Below are 20,124 nucleotides of genomic sequence, written 5' to 3' on the forward strand. Positions count from 1 at the left end.
AATAGTTTGAGCTCAATTTTTGCTGTGTATTAAAGATAGAATTGTTATATACTGCCAGGGTAAGGCTTATTTAAATAAGTTAGGTACATTTGAGATCTTTACTGCTAACTGGATCCCTTGACCTTGCTCCTCTCCAATTCATCTCCTTTTGTTAAATTTGTGATTGCGATTAGAAACAAGACAAGCCCAACAAAGGAAACTCCTTTGTATATCAGGAATGTAACAAAGGAGTACACCAAACAGTAATACATCTGCATCACCAGTTTGAGAAAAGGCAAAGTAAATTGAGGCAGAGAACATTTTCAGAAGATGATGGCTTCTTACATTTCAATCCCTACAGAAATCAAGGGAATAAAACTTGTAATTTTTTTTCTAATAAATCATCCAACTGCATTCAACAATACCTGAAACTTGTAACTGTTATCCCAGAAATTAAGCCTCAGGGAAGGAATATCATTTTTTTGAAAAATATACAAAACATAATTTGGTTTACAAATTTAAAAAAAAAAATTAATTACCTTAGAAAACTGTGCATTTATCCATTTTGTGAATGTTTTCTTTTGAACATCTTCCCGTTCATCTGTCAGAGAAAAATAAAACACTTCATTAGAATTATTCAACAAAATAGTACAATATTAATGAAAGCTTCAGTTTGAGTTTGTAGTAAAGCTACTAACAACAATTCAAACACATTCAGGCCACCTATCTGGATGTATTCTGTCCTTGACAATTACATCAAGATATACATCAAGATATTTTGAAAGCCTACAGCTTGCCTTCATAGTCATGGTCTATATCCCTAGCTCATCTCTCCCATTCTATACTTTCTTTGGTTCTGGAAGGGAACATGTTGCAGTAGGATCTGAAACATCCCATTCAAATTTTCAATATGATATAAGTACAAATCAAGATGTTACTGTTTTGCAGCAGAAAACACTTCTACAGCACTTTTAGAAAAGTACTTGAAATAACACGTTTACATGCACGTCCTCAAATTCCTTTGGGACCACAATGACAGTTCTCCATTGGCAGCCCCTGCCATACCTTATGCCTTTTCTGCCTTGCAGCTATTTACTTGTCACAATTTATTAGATATCTTTTTCCTCCAGTAGAAAAAGAAAAAAACCTATACATTTGTTCAGCCATACAAGAAATTCCTTCTTAATTCTTTAATATGAAAAGCACTGTAGAGGAAGATGATTAACTTAGGCCTTGATTTCTGTATCTGCTACAAGTACAGTCGATGCAGAATAGAACTGGACACACAAAGGTACAATTCTGATATATTTTATGTAGGTTGGAAGAGAAACATGTCTTCAAATTATAACCTAATAGGCATTTGCTCAGAAAGATCTATTAAGCATCATCCTTGAAATAATACAGAAGGGCAGACCTCTTTGTATGACAAAGTCAAAACAAACTAGAATTAAAGGGCGTATGTGGGAAAGGCTGCAGAATGCTCATACTAAAATAAAGCTCACTTAATGCTACCTTTTGGTTTGTAGTAAAATTCACTACATGTCTTAAATAAAAAGGGATATTAAATTCCCATCTGAAATGTTCAGCAATTAATAATTTTAATGGATTCAGCTGAATTTGAAAGGCAGGTATGGATGAGCTACATGAGAAATGCAAAGCATTAATAATGTACTTTGCTTTCCCTCCCTCCGCCCCTCCAAGGAGACAAGACAATGCAAATCATTTTGATACAAACATATCCTTTGTTCTTAAAACCTCACCTTAATAGCACTTAACACTGCCTTTTCACAAGAATGTTTTACATTCTTTACAATAAAAGATACTTATGAAAAAATAATACTAGCATTTGTAAAGCCACTATTTAATTATAAAAAAAACTTCTGTAAGAGGAAGCATATTTGAATTGCTTTCAGATGATCATGAGTGAGAAGACTGACAATGCAATAGTACTACTGGAAACATGTCATAGAAGTCAAGCATTATATACGTTCTGCCACTAGTATATGAGTATTTGCTACAATAAACTTTGTAGAGTTTTACTGCTATCTGTCCCAAATAATGCTGTGTGCTTCATCCCTTGGCTGAAAGTGATATTTGAATAGTTAGAAATTAATCAAAAAGCAACATCATGTGGGAGAGAAGCATGCTTTTAGTAATAAATGACGCTAAAGCTGTTAAAAATGTTATTTTTCCCTCCAAGCATCACTTCCCTCTTTATTATATGAGCTTTGACTTATTCCAGCCATGTGCAATACACAGAAGATGGGAGAAGGAAGATGCATTTTGTTGGTGGAAGATACATATTCAATCTGATGTTGTTTTACAAACTCCTTCAGCAACTTCATAGAAAATATCACATATAAATAGATATTTTTGTTTAATCATCTCTGATAAAAATGCCAAATGCAACCTTAAAATGAAGTAGAAGAGCATGAGGTATTTAGCTGGGAAAAGGAAAGATAGAAAACCAACTCTCTCAAACTGTTCAAAGTTCCACTTTTCCGCCCCAGGCTACCATAATGGCATATTCAGTAACAGTGTGTGTGTGTGTTGGGTTTTTTCCACAAAGATATATGCCAGAGATTTAGCTGCTAATCACCAATTAATTCATGTCCATTGAGCTAATAAAAAACAGGGTCTCCTGAGGGAAATGATAATTAAACCCACAATTTGAATGTTTGAAACTTATTCAAAGTTCAGGCAATGCTCTGCTACCTTTGTAAAAACAAATCTATTCCACTGTTGCTATCTATACACAGAGATAATTTCAAGCACTTTTTTCTCTAGATTCTTGTTCTGACAAGTTTATACCACAACAATTTGTTAGTGACAGCCTCCTAACCTAAAAAAGAATCAATCTTTTGGTTACGCGTGGTATGATTTCCCCACAGTAAGCACGATTTTTTTCAAAGTTATGTTCTCCTAACCCAGATGTACAGATTGAATGCTAGATGTGCAAGCTGAATGACATTCGTCTGGGTGCTGTAGAACACACCAAGAACACCCAGCTGCCACTTTCATAACGCTGTGTTTATAGCAGATCCTTCAGCAGTGAGTTGATGAATGCCCTTGCAGGTGTTTTTACTGTGAGGCAATAAGAATAATCAAATGGCCAGGCAGGTAATTCCTTCAGCTGTTCAAGGATATAGTATGTTTACCTTTTTTCTTTCAAGCTCAAAGAATTGCAGAATAGCATACAGTCCCTCTGCAGGTTAAATCTAAACGTGAAACACTGCACAGATTCTGAATTTCCTTTTCGCAATAATGAAGTGATCACTTCCCGCAGCAAAAAATACGCTTTTGTCAAAATACTGGAAATTGAATGGAACATGCTTAACCTCCCTTCTGTAGGTTATCAACTCAGCAAATGAACACACTGAGGTCTATACTGACCTGTGAGATTTATCTAATTTTCATGCACTAGAGCAAGCCTCCAGTACCACTGCACAGACCTTGTTTTAACTAGAGAACATTCACGAATGTATCTTACAGTTCTGACATATTTCTGGTAGAATGAGCCTCGAGCTTTGCAACTGTGAATGCAAACCTCTTCAATTAGCTAAATTCATATTTGACTTTAAAGTACTATTCCAGGCTACGAGGAAATAATGACCAGGAAAGAAAGTGCAGTATTAATGGAGCTAATCATCTGACAAAGGACAATTCTAAGATTTAATCAGGTGGCAAGGCTAACAGAGACAAGTGGTACACTGAAGAATGCTTAGGAACACGCAATCAGGATTCAATAGAACAAAAATGCTATTATTAATGGCAAGTAGTTACCAGACAACTTTCCTAGATATGTAATAAAGTATTTCATGTTTGGAACCTACTACTCAAAAAAAATTTCACATCTATTTTCCTCAAAAAAACAGCATTATGTTGTCATGCCTTTGTAAACTACACTTATTTTTCTACCTACCCCAAATACCACCACACATTTTGAGGAAAAAAATGTCAAGAGAAAAAAAAATCTTGTATAATATCTAGTATACTCTAGATACTATTCTGAAAACTTACAGCAGTGTTAACAAGTCATTAAAACCCCTATCCTTTTAAACAATGTAAGCTGATAAATACCAAGCAGATTTTAAATGAACCAAGGTTCAGAAATGTACAGTATATATATCATCACATTATTCCATTTGTATGATAAAAGCCACACTCCCCCAGAAAACATGGAGTGGAGGAATGGAAGCTTCCACTCTTTGATGCATCCTTCCACATTTTTCCAGAGGATCTTCAGCCTCTGTTACTAAACACACCTGAATAAATAAGGCTTTCATAGACTCACAGAATGGTTGAAGTTGGAAGGGACCTCTGGAGGTCACCTGGTCCAACCACTCTGCTCAAGCAGCACCACCTACAGGCAGTTGCCCAGGACCACATCAAGCCTGATCTTGAACATCTCCAAGGATGGAGACTCCACAGCCTCTCCTCCTACAGATTGCAACAGCAAGACCACATCTTTCCCACCATCTGCATTCTGCCTTCCACAAATGTGGGTGGTGATTTCCAGTGCAAGTGGCTGAGGAAACTCCCCTCAAGAATAAGTACGGCCCATTTTTGAAAATTAGAAGACATTCCACACAAGTGCACTAGCAGTTTCAGGGATACAGGAAATGAACCATATCCACAGATTATAACCTTTAATTTGAAACAAACAAACCAACAAGCAAAGCAACCATTGCCTTTAAGGTGTCAATAAAGACATTACATAGTACGTCTAGAATATTTGAATCACTGCAGAGACAGGCAGTGATAGGAGGCTTGTTTGTGTGATAGAAGATTTTATGCAGTCTTCAGCAAGCAGTACCATTATGGGTTGGAATACAAACAGGAAAGAAGGAGACTTCTTATTCTGTTACCCAGTGTTGCCTTGAGCTGGGTTGGACAATAATTGAATAGCTATGCTTTGTCTATCAGGAACTATCTGGGGGAAAGAAAAAAAAAAAAAAGAAAGAAAAAAAAAGTTCCATATACTACCTGGAAACTTTGAAACAATGGTGTCAAGGCAGGTGTCAATTCCTTCTTTCATAGCAACTACAGGTTCATCGGAACACTGCACTTTACAGAATAAAACCATCAAAATTGCCATTTGATTTTCTAGCAGCCAAACAATGCAGATTTAGAAAAGGCCAGGATTTGTTTCAGTGAGTGGGAGTGAGTACGAGCAATGGTGGGAACACTAGGAACAAAAGAGGCCACAGATAGTCACATTATTGATACTGTGGCTCCATCGACTCACTATTCTTAGTGCTTTTCAGCACATTGTTACAATACTCTGCCAGTAACTACAACTGCTGAGAAATGTTCCCTTCCCATTCTTGCTTATCTGAGGGAGGAAGAAGAAATCAATGCAATACAATGACTGAATGATATTTGAGTGGCCTAGCTTTGATTTTTAGTCATTGAGGTCATCCAAGACATTTGCAAGCTGACAGGATATACAATAGACTGCTTTGACAGACATACAATGATTTTAAGTCTATTGCTCACGTAATGCAATATGTAACATGCAATTCTTTGTCCATCTTCTACAAATATACTGATGAGCGGTGTGTTGACTTTATCTGAATACTGTTAAAACTCCCTATTTCTTGTGCTACCCCTTGAGACTCTGGTGTGGAACCTGAGTCAAATCACCATAATTAGACCATATCAGGCTTCTCAAAACACTGATGAACCTATTCAAAAGCTCAGCAGAAATGGGAGAATTCAGCATATATAAGTACAACTCAATCCTCCCAGAAATAGTGTATCAACATTTTCTGGGGACATTTAGTAAGATCCAAGACAAATTTAGGAAAGTAGCAGGGCTGTTACTATACCAAAAAGATGTAATCTCAACTCTGCTCCTTGCTATCCTCTTCTTCAAATACAGGAACTCAGAGAGAGGGATTCCATTTGCAGCTCAGGGGACAGAAGAGAGAACAGCTATAAGACCCAACCTACAGAATTTCTACTGACATCATAGACCTAGATTGAACCCCAGGCTGATAAAGCCTGTTATTTTTCTCATTTTATTATGTCATTATGTTAACTGGAATTATTCTCTCATAAATGTTTAAGGAAAACTGCCTCCTGACTCTCTTTTTTTTTTTTTTTTTTTAAGGCATTGCAAGTATTTATATAAGGTGTCATTCTTCTGACCTTTGTCTAATTAGTTATTGAGGGGAAAAACTACAGAGTGCTTTTGAGGACCAGTCTGGAAGTCATAGGGTAGAAAAGGAACAGGAACAGCACAAAGGATAAGGAACACAATAGAGTGCCAGCCTGGAAAAGAAAACTACAATAACAAAAGATGAGGAAGGGGTGGGTGGGGTGGAAGACAGAAGGCGAGGAAAACACTTTTTCCCTGGTTTGGGGGAAAAAGACATATAGAGAAGTAGAAGCGAGAAGGGAAAAGGCAGAGACAAACATTTGTTTTTGGAAGGAAAAAAGTACAAGGCATTGGTTGTGATATCTGGCAGCTAGAATATCATACACAGGAAAGCAACGGATTTGAACTAGAGGACCACCCAAGCATGCGCAGCAAACCAGCAAAGCACAATCTGCCTCCCCAGGCCATTAGCCAATTCCAAAAAAAAAAAAAAAAAAAAAATTTGACTAGCATCCAAAAAGACCAGGATAAGAAAAACAAGCTACATATGATCTCTAAAACAATAACAAGCAGCTGCGAGATGTACACATAGATTTAGGTTTAAACAAGTTCATGTAATTTGCTGCATGTTTGTTAAAACAAAAACTCCCTCACCATTTCTCACCCCTTTCCCCTAAACACACTGCAGCAGATATAACTCCCAAGACAGGAGCAGGAGCACAATTCCAATGGAATTTAAAACAAACAAACAAACAAAATAAAAAATAAAAAAATTAAAAAAACACAACAAACCACAGAATTTCAGTTCACATTTCCAGAACATTTTAAGCTTACACTACACATTGTATTTAGCTCTTATTCACACATTGATAATGGTATTCCCACCAGTTGGCCCAGTCCTTCTCCGGTCTTCTACACACAAGCGTACTGGAAACTGATCATGCTACTTTGTATCTATGGATTTGATCCAGGAGGAAGGAGCAAAACTGCTAATAGGCAATAACCTTCCTGAAGGGCCCCATGGGCTGGTCACTGTCTTCTTGCCGGCTGGCTGTCAAGTGGAGTAGCTAATGACTTAGCTTCACAGGTTGTCAAAAAAAAAAAAAAAAAGTCAAGAAAGCATCAATGGACAGAAAAAAACCCCAACACCACTTGTTTGTTTGTTTGTTTGTTTCTTCCCCCCTGAAGAGCTTCCTAAGACTGCCTTCCTTCTGATTTTGTATAGGAGGTACGTACTCTTTGGAAGAGAGCTCTGATTTCATGTCTCTCTCGTCACCAGCTGGGTAAAGGCATGAGAATGGAGTAGCTGAACTTTCCTCTCCCCTCTCATGTAGCATCCCACGGAATGTCAGGACACCTGCTCAAATGTTAATGACCCACCCTTGCCTTAGGCTTTCAAGAATAAGGACTTGAACTGGTGTTAAACCACACTCTACCAAAAATACCTCAGTTTCCTACTTATTGACAGCTTTGCAAACACAAGCTTCACTGGTTTTGTCTATTGGTTTTCTTTTATTCTTTTCTACTCAGCAATTATTTTGGATCCAGGAAGTTTTTCCCAAAGGGAAATCACTCCTAAAATTCAACTGAAACAGCCCCAGTGTTTCAATACATTAGATTCCTCTGCAAAAAGTAAATAATTTCTCAGAATTAAAGAACAAACCTATCTCTACCTGACAAGCTGGTGCTAAGAAAGAGAAGGAGTTCATCTTATGACTTAAGTTATCTTTAGATGGAAATATATGATTATTCATCTGGATATTCAGCTATGTATGAGTTTTGTCACTCTTATCTATTTTTCAGTGTCACTTGCATATATTGACAAATGAAAAGTAGGCTTAATCATATATTAATAGAACCACATGGTATTTTAGAATCACACTATCATTATATTAGTATTTTTTGGACACTGCAGATGATATATTACACCTTAACATGAGGTAACATGTTTGCCTTCACCACGATGGTTCGAAGTGCTATACCAGCTGAAACCACTGCAGTTAGCTGGAACTTGCACAATATCGTATTATTCAACTATATTATCAACTTTTCTGCAGTGAGACACCAATGAAATCATCTCGCTAGTACATTCGGTACCTTGAAAAAGTACCAATAAAGATGATTTAAGAGCATTTTTTTTTAAAGTAACAAAATGCATTTGCAAGATAAATCTGCCTAGTGCTATAAACTATACTAAACTAAAAAAAAAAATTCACAGATAATTTGGAGAAGGTTACCAACATTACCAAAATGTGAAAGAAAACTATGAGGAGGAGTTGATAGATACATACTTCATCTTGTCAAAAGAGTATTTTTGGAGAAAATACCTTACTGATTCTACTTTCATGGATTATTTTGAATAGAATTTTTTATTTCTGCTCTTATTTACAGATTAGGGAAACACAAATGCTGCTGGCACAGCATGCAATGTTATATAGCATAAAATCAACAGGTCTTTTGCCATATTCATTTACTACTACTATTATTATTCTTATACATAAACCCTATTGTAACTCCACAGCCTACAGCTGCAATTTTCACCACAGCTGATGAGAGATACTTTGGCTCTTTCATTTCCCAAAGACAACTAAGGACTTATAAGGTCTTTCGCAGAGACCACACTGCTCAGAGTAAGGAAGTTGCTGCTCAGCCCAATTCTGGTTGCTGGTCTGACTTAGACAAAAAGGTAGAACCTAACTGACACTTAAAAAAAAAAAAAAATAGATTTAATTTGATTGAAGGACTGATTAGATGTGATAAACAGACTGAATATGTCTTGACTGTATTAACTCTGGTTTCAGATGGTCCTACTTTTAACTCATTTTTGTCCTTTCCCAGAGTAAAGGGGAACTGTTAGCAGAAGAAAGAGGGAATTAGTATGAGCTTTTTTTTTCCCTTCTCACAGCACATACATATTTTCATACACTGGTCCTTGCAGAGGCAGAACTGCAGCCTTAGGACAGACTGATAGGTGCAGGCAGGTAGTGTGGCAGCAGGAGTCCCTCTGTGAGCCCTGACATACACCAGGAAAATCCTCATCACTTAAAGACTAATAAAATTGGTTTGTGTATACAGTGCATTTAGTGACAACTCATGCGTTGTTACTCTCCTGTACCAACGATCCAAGAACTGCTGAAACTAATTCAAAGTGAAAGCAAGCACCCTCACCTCGGCTGCTGTTACCAAGCTGGCTTGAAGCAAACCCCAGTGTTATAAATGTTCCTGTCACTGCTGTGGGAAAAGTTATATACCAGAAAACAGCAGCACTGCAATATCCTGTATTTCAGCAATGTCACAAAAAAAAAAAACCCTCACAAAATATGAAACATGTTTGTGAAAAACTTTAAATGGCCCCAACCTTTATGGTTTTCACCAGGGAAGTTGTTATATGCACTGTGAGAAGGAAAACTGTGATAAAAGAGCTATGGCCAATAGAGAATTTTGTTTGCCAGGACACAGAGGCTGTAGGTTTCTTAGGGTTTTGTTTGTTTGCATTTTTTAAACTTTGGAGGGCAGATCAGCATTTAGTTGATAAGCAGGTTGCTTCAGAGTAAGCTATAACAGAGGTAGTGCCTGGGAGTACAATTATAACAGATAATGATTGTTAAAAATAAAAAAGCCAAGGTTATGTAACTAGATAAGATTACCCACAGTTATCATATTTATAGCTTTTATTAAAAATACACAATTCTTTTTGTCTATTTCAGCAAACAGTAGATACTGTTAGACTGATTATGCCTTTCATCTGCTGGAGATTTTTACCATCTAGGTTTCTATTTATGTTCAAATAAAAGCTATAAGGACAAAGGATAGTAAGGTTTATTCATGAATGAGTCAGAACAGCATACATCAAAAGGAGAAAATAAGAGCCCACAAACTGCTGACTAATAACAAATGAAGCTGAAAGAAGCATCGAGATTTAAAACAGGTACTCAAACACTAAAATACAACACTAGTACCTAGTGTTTCATACAAGGTTCTGATGTAAAAGTGACATTTCTGTACTGTTTTCAGCAAATGCCATCTAGTGATACCTAGTTGCAAAGCTTGGAAGCACTTTTATGTATTTTCTCCCAGATTTTCTGATTTCATTCTATGAAAAAAAAAAAAAATCAGACATGCTTTACATGGTCACAGGCCATCAAAATTCACCTCACACATGTGGAGAACACAGACAGAGGAGGTTGGGTTAACCATACATGGAGGATCAACATTTGCTTCAGTTTGTATTAAAATATTCATTACAAATAACTGTGCTAAGTACACAGTGTGGCTAGTACTAATCTGAAATATTTCAAGTTCCTTTTTTGTTCCTCTGACAAGCAATTAGGGAACAGGCTGTTCTAGTCTGCTTGAGTGACTGCTGTCTACTTTATTTCATCTGACCCAATTAGTGTCTGAGTTAATTAGTAGAGGCTGCCATTGAGACATGTATCAAAGAAGTTTGTGATTAATGAGACCAAGATGTTAATACATAATTGTTTACAATACACGCACCCTGTTCTTACAGTGATGATACTGTCATAGCAAAGCTGATAACATTTACTGACCCTCAGAGGTAGGCTTTACCTTATTTTACACCATTTGCAACTCTTTGAAATAAAAGAAAACATGCCTCTAAGAATAGCTGTATAAATTAAAGGTAAGTGATCGGTGTTTTCCATTCTTGTTTTAATCTTATTTGAAACAGCTAAGGTAATGCTGAATGTGTCTAATTGTGATTTGTTTCAATCAGAGAGAACTGTAACAGATTGCTTTTTGTCAGCTCTCTCAGTTTCCTCTCACCATCCCCAAGCACCCCACTCCTTCAGGGGGAGAAAGGAAAGAGTAGTCAAAGAGTAACATAAAGCATTTAAAAAGCCTCTCCTAATATGGACCAAATGAGGGGTGTGTGTGTGTGGGAGCTAATAGAATAGAATTTAATTCCTATAAACCCCTTCTAATTTGACAGCTACTTTGTACTGTTTTTAGTGGCTCAGTTGTACAAGTAATTGAAGAATCTTAAATTTTCAGAAATACACGACAGGGTCTGAGTGTTTAATTGGTACACTAAATGTGCTTGTCTCGTATTACCCCACATTTGGAAAAAAACTGCTATTGTTTCATACAGGTGAAGGATAATACGAATTAGATAACAGTCTAAATAACAGCACTTGATAGAAAATTTGGATTACAAAGCCTGTTAAATGTGCATCCCCTACTGCCTATAATGTAAAATGTTCTTGAAAGGAAAAAAAAAGTAATTGAATTTCTAGGCAGCTCACAAGCAACGCTTTGCAAACAGCCATAATGTTTACTGTGGACCGTAAGGAGTTCTTCCTTCAGCTTCCTTTTGAAACTTCTAATTCTATTATTTAATATCTTTAGTTGGGAAGTGACTGAAAAAAATATTCAAATTGAAAGAATATAAGGGGAGGAAAAGTTGACCCTTTTTGTTATTAATATGTTGAAACAGGAGAACACAACAAAAATCAGTTTTACTCTTCATCCTGAACATGGTGACCATCATTACAAAGAAAATGCACTTTTTAGTATTTTTAAGACAAAATGTTTATGTGCCCAGAGCCACCACTAGTTCCAACCCTATTTTACCCTAGAAACCAGTGAGGAAAGTATGTCACTACACACAAGAGAAGGTCTCTAGGTGACATGCCATCCTTGTCTATAAGTTATACAGTGCATAGCATTGGTTTCTGGTCCAATTTTTGTCTGTCAAGTACTGCCTTCAGAAGGAGGTGGCCTGCAATACACAGGGGAGGTACAAGATGCATTTCTTTTTAAGCAGTCAGGCATAGGTCCCACTTAGGAACATTTTAATATCTATAGCAACACTGGAACAACGTACTTTGCTATGTGTTATTAAACATACTGTTTACAACTCTGCAGATACTTTTCATATTATTTTAAATTTGTCTAAAGAACTAACCAAAAGTAGTAAGGAGTGCTATCTGAAACCCATCTACCTGGCATTAGTGCATTGGCATCTGTTAAATCTGAACACTCAGTTTGGGGCTGGATGCAGAGTTTACCCACATATTGGGATAAAACACATCATCTTAAAATTTTGGAAGGGTGGCATAAAAAGAATTGATCCAAATAAAATGAATAGAGACATAGAGATAGCAAGGAAGAAAGAGGAGACACATAATTCCCTTATCCATATTGAGCTATTTTTCCATGCTGGTGAAAGGGAAAAAATAAAAGGAGGAACAATTTTTAGAAAGGTAACATCACTAGATGTTGTAACATCTTCTTGAAATCATTATCCCAGATGAGAATATTTGAAGCATTAGTGAAATATTTGTTAAAAATTAAGATTAGTATTGTTCATCTTCTCATTAAGTGGGCATTGTCTGAGGAAGTTACGAAAATATTTGCAATAGCAAAATACAATATTTATTTATTTAATTAATACATGCAGATCTCATGCCCTCTCAGCTGAAACTAGGATTTTCTGTCTGCACCTGACATTTTAGATAACTAACACATTTGCTGCCTGTATGTGTTCTGTGCATCGATCAGGGATTTTTCATTTCATACGTCATTCAGAACAGCTTGCTGTGAATCATTTCATATCTATAACATTAAGTGAAGATTAAGAAATATTAGTATTGATGCTAGGACAGCTACCTATTATAAACATTGATTTTGATTTCCACTCAGTGCCAACTCATCAGCTCTACTGAGAGGTGCTGCATCTCCTTAATATAAATTTCGTACAGAAAAAGAAGAAAAACATCTATTTGTCATTCTTTTTACAGCTGTTCTTTTCCAGTCCAGACAACTCAAGGCAAGTGTGACATGTCACATCATAAACCACATTCAAGAAACATTGTTGTTCTATTCCAATGTTTTTGCAACAGTAAAGAAGAATAATTTTCTTTGTAGCCTAATGCCTTCTAGAGGCACCTCAATCAAACCACATAGAGATTTTGATCACATCTGTGCTAACAGAGATACAGAAGTGAATAGATGTTGGAACTTAAGTTTAGGCATCTGCCATGGAGGATTGTACAAAAGACCAGTTGAAAACATTCAAAGCTGTACAGGCACAAAAATACATGAGCTGGAAGAGGACTGGAAGGGAGGAAGGAAAAACACAGCACCAAGAGAGACACTGCCCTCTGCTCCCTCTGCTACAGGGAACCCAAACTAGTCCTACCTGGTCCCAGTAAAATGTTCCCCTTCCCAGAGTGAGGACACGTTCCAGGCAACTGCTCCTTCACTACACATCCCAGAGTCTCCCCATGCATTATGTTTCTATCACAATATTGAAAGTGTGCATCACAGATATTTCAGTTCTGGAAACAGATCTTATATCTACAGATTTCCACTAGGAAGTAGTTGTCATTTTACTGTTTCGTTTGCATATACTTATATTGAGATCTATAGGTATTTTTGATAAAGTAATAATAGAAATAAAGTAATAATAGAAGCATTAAAAAAAAGGGAAATGGACTGTAATTTAAAAGATCTGAGAACGCACGAGTGCTACTGAGGTCAGATGAGAATAACTGGGTGTTCTAAACCTTTGAAATGAAAATTTGAAATACGTAAGGATTTAATGAATGCTTTCCAAGACAACTATATTTCTTCAATTTATAACATGCATAAGAATACATACTTAAAAAAATAAAAAAGAGAAAGTGTATGTATTTTATTAGTGAATTGTCATACCTTTGGTAAGTTCAGAATAAACATTTCAGCGAACAATGGCAAAAACCCACCGGAACGGGAATGCCACACAATGCATGCACGTGGCAAACAAACAACTTGCCCTACATAACCTTGTTTTGACAAGGTTTGACAAGGCTTTTATTTCGCAGGGACCAGAATTATGTGCATAAGAAGGGGAACTAATTCTAACTGCATTTGTATCCCATCCAGTAAGTTTTTCCAATGATCAGTCTGAAGCAGCAGCTTCTAAGTACGAACATCCATAAAAGTAGGAACATCCATAAATCCATAAACACCCATAAATATAGACATCCATAAATCCATGGGTCCAGATGGGATTCACCCGCGAGTGCTGAGGGAGCTGGCTGAGGTCACTGCTGGACCGCTCTCCATCATCTTTGCCAAGTCTTGGGAAACAGGAGAGGTGCCTGAGGACTGGAGGAAAGCAAAAGTCACTCCAGTCTTCAAAAAGAGCAAGAAGGAGGACCCGGGTAACTATAGACAGGTCAGCCTCACCTCCATCCCTGGGGAAGTGATGGAACACCTTATCCTTGGTGCCATCTCAAGGCATATCAAGGATAAGAGGGTCATTAGGGACAGTCAACATGGCTTCACCAAGGAGTAGTCATGCTTGACCAACCTCATAGCCTTTTAAGAAGACATAACGAGGTGGACAGATGATGGCAGAGCAGTGGATGTGGTCTACCTTGACTTCAGCAAAGCATTTGACACCATCTCCCACAGCATCCTTGCTGCTAAACTGAGGAAGTGTGGACTGGACAGTCGGGTAGTGAGGTGGACTGTGAACTGGCTGAAGGAAAGAAGCCAGAGAGTTGTGGTCAATGGGGTTGAGTCTAGTTGGAGGCCTGTATCTAGTGGAGTGCCTCAAGGGTCAGTACTGGGACCAATACTATTCAATATATTCATCAACAACATGGATGAGGGAATTGAGTGTACTATCAGCAAGTTTGCTGATGACACCAAACTGGGAGGGGTGGCTGACACGCCAGAAGGCTGTGCTGCCATCCAGCGAGACCTGGACAGGCTGGAGAGTTGGGCAGGGAAAAAATTAATGAAATATAACAAGGGCAAGTGCAGAGTCTTGCATCTGGGTAGGAACAACACCAGGTCCCGTATAAGTTGGGGAATGACCTATTAGAGAGCAGTGTAGGGGAAAGGGACCTGGGGGTCCTGGTGGACAGCAGGATGACCATGAGCCAGCACTGTGCCCTTGCGGCCAAGAAGGCCAGTGGCATCCTGGGGTGTATTAGAAGGGGGGTGGTAAGTAGGTCGAGAGAAGTTCTCCTTCCCCTCTACTCTGCCCTGGTGAGACCTCATCTGGAATATTGTGTCCAGTTCTGGGCCCCTCAGTTCAAGAAGGACAGGGAACTGCTGGAGAGAGTCCAGCGCAGGGCCACAAGGATGATTAAGGGAGTGGAGTTTCTCCCATATGAGGAAAGGCTGAGGGAGCTGGGTCTCTTTAGCTTGGAGAAGAGGAGACTGAGGGGTGACCTCATTAATGTTTATAAATATATAAAGGGTGTCACGAGGATGGAGCCAGGCTCTTCTCGGTGACAACCAACAGTAAGACAAGGGGTAATGGGTTCAAGCTGGAACACAAGAGGTTCCACTTAAACGTGAGAAGAAACTTCTTCTCAGTCAGGGTGACGGAACACTGGAACAGGCTGCCCAGGGAGGTTTTGGAGTCTCCTTCTCTGGAGACATTCAAAACCCGCCTGGATGCCTTCCTGTGTAACCTCACCTAGGTGTTCCTGCTCCGGCAGGGGGATTGGACTAGATGATCTTTTGAGGTCCCTTCCAATCCCTAACATTCTGTGGTTCTGTGAACTTGCCAAAAATAATATTTTAAATAGAAATCCAAAATGTATGTTAAACAAATGTAAAAATTCATTGATAGCTTATTGGCAGAGGAAAGAGAGACAAAATGAGGATTCATCTCCAAAAATTACCAATAAGATCTCACCCAAGAATCTGAGACTATTACATTGTAGCCGTGACAGCTACTAGAATATCTTAAAGTACAACCATTTTGAATATCAAACAAATATAGTCAAATTTCAGAATAGTTAAAAAGTAAATTTAGTACAAAAAGTGTATTTCATATGAGTTACTTACTTTACTTTTATAATAGCTTTATTACTTTGCAGTTCTCTAGTGGTTCAGTTCCACAATGTCAAAGAGTTGTATCAAGCTAAATGTAGTAAATCCCATATCAAAACACAGCTAAGACTGAGTATGCCTTTGAACAACCACACAACCCAAAAATATAAGAAAAGCAAATTGGACTACCTACAGTGCCATTTAACAAGCACGTGCAACACTGAACAACGGAGCAAGGGCAAAACTTTCAGCTACTTCAATATAAATGCTAAAATTTAAGCAGGAAATTAAGAGGGCTGAAAAAGAACTTGAGGAGAATTTATATCCCTGTGTACGTTGCACAAACCAGTAGTAAAAAATATGTAAGAAGCAGGAAGCCAGATAGCAAAGCTGGTGGATGGGCACTGAGGGACTACTAGGTCATTACAAACACTCATCTTTGCACTGGTCATTACTATTGAAGATGCTGAGGAGATTCCCACACCTGACATGTTCCTTTGCAGAGGGTAGATCAGAGGAATTGCATCAATTTGAAATGAACAGAGATAAAATATTAGGCCCTGTGACTAAGTTATTTGGCAGTAAGTCACCAGGGCTCGTAGGTGTGCTCAGACTTCTGAAGTAGTCCCAATGAGAAACTGAAAAAATGCTGGCCAAGGCACCTAACCTTTCATTACCAATGGCAGTTGAGCCAGCATAGTGGTGGGTTGCCAGTGTAGAACCCACAAAAAGGGCTCTGGAGAGAATTCTGGGATCTCTAGACTAGCATATTTGACTTCCACTCCTGTCAAGATGGAAGTGTCTGTAACAAAGAGTAAGATCACTGGACATGTGGATAAACTGGGAATGAGTCAGGCTGACTTCACAGACAAGGGAAATCCAGCCTGTGACCTGGTGGAGTTCAGTGATGCTGTCAGGAGGTATGTGTAAAGGGGACCCATGGGACATAACACACGTGTTCCAGCAAAGCCCTTGACAATGTTGCAGGCCCAAGGTTACTAATGAAGCTAAAGTTCTATGGGACTGGAGAAATAGTTTGTTTACAGATGGACAGCAGCTTAAGGAATAACTAGAAAAGGGTAAGGCTTGAGAGACTTCAGGATGAAGACAAGGCAACAGCTGGGACCTCCAGGCACTCTATCAAGGGAGGAAACAGAAGGCTGTTTCAGGCTATGAAATGCCTGGAACATCATCCAGTGGTGAAGAAGTCTGGGAAGCCCTCACAAAACCGAGTAAGCCAGCAAAAAGATGGCCATTGACACTGAAGATGAAGTGGTGCATTCAGGGAAAAGTGTTCTAAACAATGCCAACATGAGGCTGAGCCCAGAACACGCAACTATAAAAGTGGTCCTGGAGTCATAGTTAACAGTTCTCTGAAATTATCATCTCAATGTGGAAAGCATATAAAAAAGCCACTTAACATGGGGCATACCCACAGGTGCTGTAAACAAAGCAGAAGAGGTCATTTTGTTCCTAATAAAAGTCTGGGGTGGGGTGTCCATACCTGAAGGGCTGCATGCAGTTCTGATCTCCACAGCTCCAGGAGAATGCAGTGGAGTTAGAGAAGGGCAAGCAGAGACAATCAAGGGGATGGGGTTGCTGCCATATAAGCAGATACTCAAAGAGCTGGGACGCTTCAGTTTGGAGAGGAAAAGGCTCGGGGGAGATAAGACAGATGTGAAAAGCACAAAGCGGATGGAATTTCAAATAAAAACTTGCTGCACACAAACCACAGGAAACTCACCAAAATATTGGTTTAGAATGGATCAAAGAAAGTACTTTACCCATTATTTATCAGGAAATTTAGATTGCACTAAACGAAACAGTTCAATGTGTCCACCATTGGAGAATATATTTCCTCTTCCCCTGCCCAAACCCGAAGTAATTCCTATTTCCTTCAAATTTATCCTTTAATTTATTAATAATGCACCTCCTTTACATAATTTCTTTTATGTTTTCATGCACCAAAATTTGAATCTGGTTACCTGTTCTCCACATGGTTCACACTTGCACTGTGGAACTCCCAAGCATAAAAAATACTTGGGCCAAATATATAAAAGGATTAAAGAGGATTTATAAAAATCAATGATGGAAAAGGATTCAGGTGGATCTGAACACAAGTATCCTGAGGCAGCCCTTAGCTTCAGTAACAACTAATTACTGATAGCCAGAAGCTGCAAGGTATTATCTATAATACCATGTAAAGGTTTCTTATTTCACATTACTGCTAGATGGACCTTCAGGCTAATTCAGTGCAGATCAGGATTAAGAAAATTAGAATGACTTCTGTATTTTCCTCCTCTACTCAACTCACAAAAGAAGTATTCTTTTGTCAACACAAGAACTAAAAAGAAAGTATATTTTGAGAATTTTGAGAAGTGAGGAATGAGCTGGCTACTCCCCTAATATTTGTGATGCCTAACAACCAATTTAGCAACCACACAAATAATGTCTATGTTATTTTGGTATTTCTACATCAGTAATTGTCAGGCATTCTTCATCAGGATCATCAGCTTGATGACAATGACACATAGAGGTTAAATATAACATCTGATATCTAATTAGCCATCAGAAACAATGCTGCTTTGACTTTCAGGCTCCATCTAACATCGCAACAGAATCCAGAGAGCTTGTAACCAAATACTAGCTTGGGGAATTAAAAATGCCGCCATTCTTATAATGGAACAAGTAGAAATTCATGCAACTGGCATCCAGAGTAATAAAAGTAGCATGGAAAGGATTTCTAATGAATAAAAAACAACTTACTAAGGTCAAACTGACATGACTGTCACATTTCAATCAATACAAATGGAGCTCTTAAAATTCTCTCCTCCTTTTTTTTTTTTCCCAGAAAAAAAGGAAATGCGTGCATTTCAAGCCTTGAACATTTTTCCTTCACAGTTCAGCCTTGAATCGAGAAAGAACTTTGGGAATACACAATTCTCCATATTGAATAAATTGTCTAATACCTAAGGAGATCATACATACCAACACATACTTTTAAAAATTAGTTCTGTTCAAACCATACTCAAATGTAATACTCATTTATAAAGATGTGAAGAAAGCTTAAGATAGCTTCTAAATTGTGTTTGTTAATAGAACCAAGCATGCAGATAGTAAGTAAAAGTATAAAATGCACATATTTTCCTCCTGGTACGTTTTATACGTTGTAAGGTACTACCCAGAACACAGACCGAACTCTTGGACTAACTAGTAACTTAAACACAGAAAAAATGAATTGTCATTTGCCATTTCCCCATGATGCTAGGTGTGGTCATGAGAAGATAATTTCTAGTGCTAACAGGAAATATATTGAAAGAACTATTCATTGGGGTAGGGGAAAAAGCAGGATACAGAAGCAATACAAATTAAAAAAACAGAAGTATGACTATAATGTGGCTAAATGATCTTCAAGGAAGAAGTAGGGAATTGCATTCTTAGTTAAAAAAAAAAAAAAGAAAACCAGAAAAAATACTGTACATGGAAATATGACTTAAATGTTTCAATTTTGCCTCTATAGAAGTGCATTAACACTGTAAGATAAAGCTGTAAGCTGAGACATCTGTTCATTCACAAACTTTTATAAATCTTTACACACAATTCGATGGATATTTGAGATTTTCATATTCACTATGAATAGCAAATAATCAGTCAGAGAAACACTAGCTGTTTTTATTTTTATTAGCTTAGTGCTTTTTGCTACATTTTTGTAATATTTTTCACTGTCATCATTGGCTTGTACCATATAAATCTCACACAAAACACAATAATTAATTTAGTGACATAACATTCAACCAGCCTGTATGACAGCTTATCATCAGAACTTAAGTATTTTAAAAGTTGAAAATGTTCATAGTCTCGGAAAGAGAAACAGCTAGATTAATCTTCCTTTTAGTTGGGGATTTCTTTAAATGCACTTGATTTAAGGCCAGCATTTAAGGATTGGCTGGTTTTTATTTTAAAATGGAACACATGTACACCTACTTTTCAAGGTACTGCACTGTCAAGACATTCTCCCCAGCACTCCCATAGTTTAATGCTCTGTTAGAACATAAACACACAGAGGAACTTGCTGAATATTTATACTTCAGGAGGGGAAAAAAAAAAATTAGTTTCCTATTTCACAGATATCACAAGTCACCTTCCTGGTTGGAAGGAGGAGGAAAAGCGGTGCCATTGCTTGAAATGCTGCATGTTGCTGGATTACTACATATCATTAGTGAGGATTAGAGTCTTGGCAGACT

The 20,124-nt window shown here is 37.8% G+C and overlaps 1 protein-coding gene across 10 annotated transcripts in view; it reads right to left on the reverse strand.

Moving 5' to 3' along the window:
* The window catches only part of DMD (dystrophin), a 1,281,342-nt gene that overhangs the window by 985,691 nt on the left and 275,527 nt on the right, over positions 1-20,124 (reverse strand). For all 10 annotated transcript variants that reach the window (XM_065627016.1, XM_065627025.1, XM_065626998.1 and 7 more), the window contains one exon: positions 519-580. In XM_065627016.1, the coding sequence (XP_065483088.1) occupies positions 519-580 (62 nt within the window). The remainder of the gene's footprint in view (positions 1-518; positions 581-20,124) is intronic.

This window comes from Caloenas nicobarica, chromosome 1 (assembly GCF_036013445.1).
Source record: "Caloenas nicobarica isolate bCalNic1 chromosome 1, bCalNic1.hap1, whole genome shotgun sequence".
NCBI classification, from domain to species: Eukaryota; Metazoa; Chordata; class Aves; order Columbiformes; family Columbidae; genus Caloenas; species Caloenas nicobarica.